The sequence below is a fragment of the Papaver somniferum genome, chromosome 7 (genome assembly GCF_003573695.1).
Source record: "Papaver somniferum cultivar HN1 chromosome 7, ASM357369v1, whole genome shotgun sequence".
Taxonomy (NCBI): domain Eukaryota; kingdom Viridiplantae; phylum Streptophyta; class Magnoliopsida; order Ranunculales; family Papaveraceae; genus Papaver; species Papaver somniferum.
In genome coordinates, this window is record NC_039364.1 from 200,251,052 (window position 1) to 200,256,079 (window position 5,028).

Sequence of the window (5,028 nt, forward strand, 5' to 3'; positions counted from 1 at the left end):
TGTTAAGTATACATTCTTTCCCCGTCAAACTCAGTTACCCGGTTACATAGAGTATACTAAAAATAAAACAATTTCCTAATTTTCAAACCCAAAAATATAAGTCGTGAAGTTGTTTACGAAAAAAAATATTTACAATAGCCGTAAAGCTGGATGATGGTGTTCCCGATTAGTTAAAAAATAAAACTAAACAAACCTGAAGATTCTAACTTCAATTAACTTCATAATCCAGACCTTAAGTCCGCACGGACATGCATCAGCATCCACATCGACATAGCCTTTAGCTATGGAGCTTCATTATGTAGGCCAATGCACTTCATTGCTCGCATATGTTAAGGATGAAAATGCCAACGACAAGCTTCCATTGGAAAAAAAATGGAAAATAAAAAATAAAGAGGGGTTATACCATTTGGGGATGGATTAATAGGTAAAATTTTCATTCATTTTACACATCCAAGTAATTTTCCATGCCACAAAATGTAATGTTGGATAAAATTTGTTCAACAAGTATTTTCTAGATGATATCTGACGCAAATAATGGGTATTTCTTGCATAAGTTATACAAGTAAACATGTCAGACATCACCGAGTTTTACAATTAGTATCAGAACCGGGGAAATCTTTGAAAGCTTTTCGAACTGTTAAACTGTCGAGAGTGTACTATTGGATGTTCTAATTTATTTTGATTTATGTATAAACTCTTTCCCTCTCGGATTCGGTTTCCCGATTATATAAAGCATACTAAAAGTAAGATAGTTGCCTATTTTAAGGAGGGAGGACACCCTTACACTCTTAAAACATTATCTCACATTTTGGAAACATTTTTCTTAATAAAATTTAAACGGTAGCATGTTTGAAGATAGTATTTTGGCGATATATTCATTACACAAATCTCTACATACCCGCAAGAAATGAGCGCTTTCTGACATACCAAATTTCACCATCTACAATGATTTTTATATAAAAAAAAGTTTTGTCTAAATTGTTAGATATCATGAAAATAACAATAACCAGGCGCTACTTTATTTTGCCAATCCAAAAACATAACCAACAAAACTGTTTACGAAAAAATTTCGTTACAATAGCCGGGATGATAGTGTTCCCGATCAGTTAAAAAACAAAAAGACCACGCAAACCTGAAGATTCTAAACTTCAACGGTTCAACCACTTCAACCATCCAACATTGGTAATAGGGGTACCGGATTTTATAGGAGGGTACCAAATACATATAAAACAGAAAAGATTTTATTTTGTCCTATATATTTTGGTACCCTACGGTGGTATTCGGGTATCTGCATTGGTAGTATTTCAATTTCCGTTATTTCCTAATCCGAACTCCATGCCCTTCTTGATTGTAGGAGTATTAATACACCTACAATCTAGAACTTCCTTGTGAAAGGAAACGAAATCCCTTGCGGTAATAGGCTTCTCCAAATTTCAGGTATTTTCTTTTCTTAAACCCTAGTAACACTAAATTTCATTCTTTATTAATTCAATTCTATTTTTACAAAACTGATCTAGTTTCAACTTTCAACAACAATCATGAAACTATCTTTTTCTCTGAATCCCAAATCAAACCCTAAACCTAGATACAATCAAGAAGAAGAGAAATCAAGTGATGATACCAAACGCGAGTATATAACTGAATTTGACCCAACAAAACCAATCGATGATGGTAAACGTCCCAAAATCGTTATTCCTCCATTAGAAAACTCATGGAATTGTACAAATAAGATGAAAAATCTTGAAAGTCTTGCAAAAGCTTCTGCTACTGATGATCCTGAAAGTCGGTTTGAACTAGAAGCAACTCCTCCAACTACAGCTGAAGTAGGCGATCAGGGTTTCAAATATGGATTAACTCTAAGAAAAAAGGAAGATGATGATCAAGAAGATGTTGTTATGGTTGATGCTAATGGTGGTAGTATTGAAAATTTAATGATGAACAAATTTAAAGAGGATATGGAGAAGTTGCCGGAGGATCGAGGAATCGATGAGTTTATTGATTGCCCTGTGGAGGGTTATGGTGAGGCTTTACTTGCTGGTTATGGTTGGAAAAAAGGACAAGGGATTGGAAAGAATGCAAAGGAAGATGTTCAAGTTGTTCAGTTTGTGAAAAGGGCTGGAAGAGAAGGATTAGGTTATGAACCTGAAATTAATCATTTGAAGATATAGAGGGATACAGAAAAAGAAGCTGGTGCAGTTCGAGATTCTGATAATCACAAATGACCCAATGTTTGGCTTAACCAAATTGCAAGTACGTCGGAGATCCGAGTCATTTAGATATTATTGATCTTCCTTGACAAAGATGTGCATCGTGCAATTTCATTAACATATATTATGATTCATATTCATTGCAAACTAGCATTAGTCTTTCAGATTGGAACTGGTCTTTTTATATTTGAACATTACGTGCTTAATGTGAACTGATTAGTTTTTTAAATTGATGTGATATGAACTTAAAAGTGATAGACTGATAGTGGTTTGTGATCAAGTCGAATTCTTTTGGTTTTTGGTGTTTGAAAACGGTTTAAGATACTAATATGGATATTATGCATGAAATCCTTGATGGAGTCTAACTCGTTAAATCTGTCAGCCTTGATGGAGTCTAACTCGTTAAATCTGTCAGCGTTAAACGAAGGACCATTATTCTGCAGAGTGGGTTTGCTGACAGATCCTTGGTACTGAGTCTTAATGAAACATGAGCTGCGTTGTAAGTGCTGCAGTGGAGCTCTTGTTGTGATTCTCAGGTTTCTTGATGTGGAAACTTATGAATCAGTCGCTAAGACTCTCTTTAAAGCTGGCTTGGTCAAAGTATGCAACAGTTTTTGGTGTCGAGCAGTCTTGAAGATTAGTTGAAGGTGTTCGTTACATATAGCGGAACATCTTTTTAGTTCACTAGGATTATTAAAGTAATAGTCATTTGTCATCGAGTCGAATTCTTTTGGTTTGTGGTGTTTGAAAATGGTTTCGCATACTAATTTGGATATAATGCATAAAATCCTTCATGGAGTCTAACTTGTTACGTCTGTTCTTAGCAGCGTCAGACGAAGGATCATTTTTTTCGCTGACAGATCCTTGGTAGTGAACTAGCAACAAAAGAGTATTTGAAGTCAATGAAAGATGAGTGTCTTGTTAAGTGCTGCAGTGGAGATCTTGTTGTGCTTCCCAAGTTTCTTGATGTGGAAACATATGAATCAGTGAGTAAGACTCTCTTTAAAGCAGGCATGGTTAACATATATTAGCCCAATATCTTTTCAGTTCACTAGACTTATTTTTAGCAAATCCAATAGCCTAAGACCTTAGTTGCATGCCCACATCTAAACGAGTGGCGTGTTCCATGTCCAGCGCGTTGAACACGCCAAGGAGAAATAAGAGACCGAATGACACAACCTGATGGTATCAGGAAACTGGAACACAACATAGAGTGAAAAGTGCATTTTGTGGGCCAAATGCATCAAATTTTGGAGTTAAGCATATAACTCATAGGGTATGCAATATATATAGTAGTTCATCTGTCATGAATAATATATACAGAACCAATTAAACCCTTATTGTGCAAGCCAAATCCAACTCCACATACTCATATGCTGTGTCTGAATATCAAGCCTTCCCTGTGCAACCCAGACTGAAATGGCGAGACCTTCTTGGATATTACTTGCAACCCAGAAGTGATATCTTAGTATATTAGATTAACTCCTAAACCTGGCTAGTGTATCTCATTTAACAGGCCCGAAACTATCATATCACAGTGCCAAAATTATCCAGCTGATCTTTAGGACCTTCCTTAACAGGCTAGAGAATAGCATTTTTTTTTGGGAACCAATCAGTTAAGGAATGGATTATCAGTTAGCTACAAAAATCTCCATGAAGCAACTTATTCGGGGATGATTGGGCAATAAAGATGGCTACAGCAACTCGGCACATATGGAAGGATAAATGCAGGTGTTTTTTTTTTTTTTTTTTGGATACTAGACCTGGCTCAGTTAAAACAATAACAACAGTTCAAAACTGGAATTCTCTTAGGCAGTAGCAAGCCACATCGCAGCATACCCAAGGAAAATAACAACTCTCACAGCTATGAGAGATGGTGACCCCCCTTGCTATAAGCTGTGATGGGAGTTTTAAATTATCTACTGATACATATCCAAGCATCCGTAATTCGAGCTTCAAGATGCATCTGCAGACATGGATGTTTCAGTCCGGAGGAGGCTGATTGTATGGCGGTGTTGAAAACTGCCATATGAGCAGAATCATTGGTGCTACCACACAACTTTTGAGATGGAGGCTCTAAATATTATAGCTGCAATACATAATCACCGGGAGTCTGGCCGTACTAGATGTTTATTTGATTCAGTTAATTGGAAATTTCATTATGTCAGACGTCATTGTAATGAACCATCTGATTTTGCTGGGTAATATTGCTAGAAGCTTAGAAGTTTTGAAGCTGGGTAATATTGCTAGAATCTTAGAAGTTTCAAAAAAAATTGGAGCTTAGCTCCACCCGAAATTTAACTTAGGCATGTCTTTGTTTGAGCTTGTTCCATGTTTTTAGTTGAAGATGCCTTGGTAAATAATAAGAATATGATACGAGGTGCTGGATACAGGAGGAAACTTGGTCTTGGATCTGTTTGACCTAATTCCTAATACAGTGTGTGGGTGGAAATTCAGTTTTGGTCTACTCAAAATCATGATATGTGTTTGTTTGTGATTAGCATCAAGTTAAACTTCGTTTAGTTCATGCTCCGGTATCAGAATTTCAAGTGGTAAATAATTGTAATTTTATATTGTAAATTCAAAATTTTAAATCGTACAGCTCAAACAACAAATCGATATTCCTCCTCTGAGACAGAGACTTCAGACTGTGTTCTCGAGCTTTCTCTTGCCCTTTGTAGGTCTTAAAATTTGGCGACGTGTCATCATCGAAAAAAATGATGGAGCGTATGGCGGATGGCTTCTTGGTTGTCATCTTTCCTCACACGGGACTAGTGGGCTTCTAAGAAATTTGCGACGACATCTTTGACACCCCCAGGGG

The 5,028-nt window shown here is 36.5% G+C and overlaps 1 protein-coding gene across 6 annotated transcripts; it reads left to right on the forward strand.

The window, feature by feature from the left end:
• The first annotated feature begins 1,277 nt into the window (after positions 1-1,277).
• On the forward strand, positions 1,278-4,826 carry LOC113299372 (protein MOS2-like). 6 transcript variants are annotated; one of them, XR_003334842.1, is made up of 3 exons: positions 1,278-2,250; positions 3,035-3,197; positions 3,724-4,826. XR_003334842.1 is itself a non-coding variant. In XM_026548393.1 (1 exon), exon 1 carries the CDS (start codon positions 1,539-1,541, stop codon positions 2,166-2,168), a length of 630 nt encoding a protein of 209 aa, XP_026404178.1. In that variant the 5' UTR covers positions 1,278-1,538; the 3' UTR covers positions 2,169-2,436. The 6 variants fall into 6 exon arrangements, 1 of the variants encoding a protein (XP_026404178.1); XR_003334843.1 differs by having other exon boundaries at positions 3,788-4,826; XR_003334841.1 differs by having other exon boundaries at positions 3,035-3,193.
• Positions 4,827-5,028: the final 202 nt, after the last annotated feature.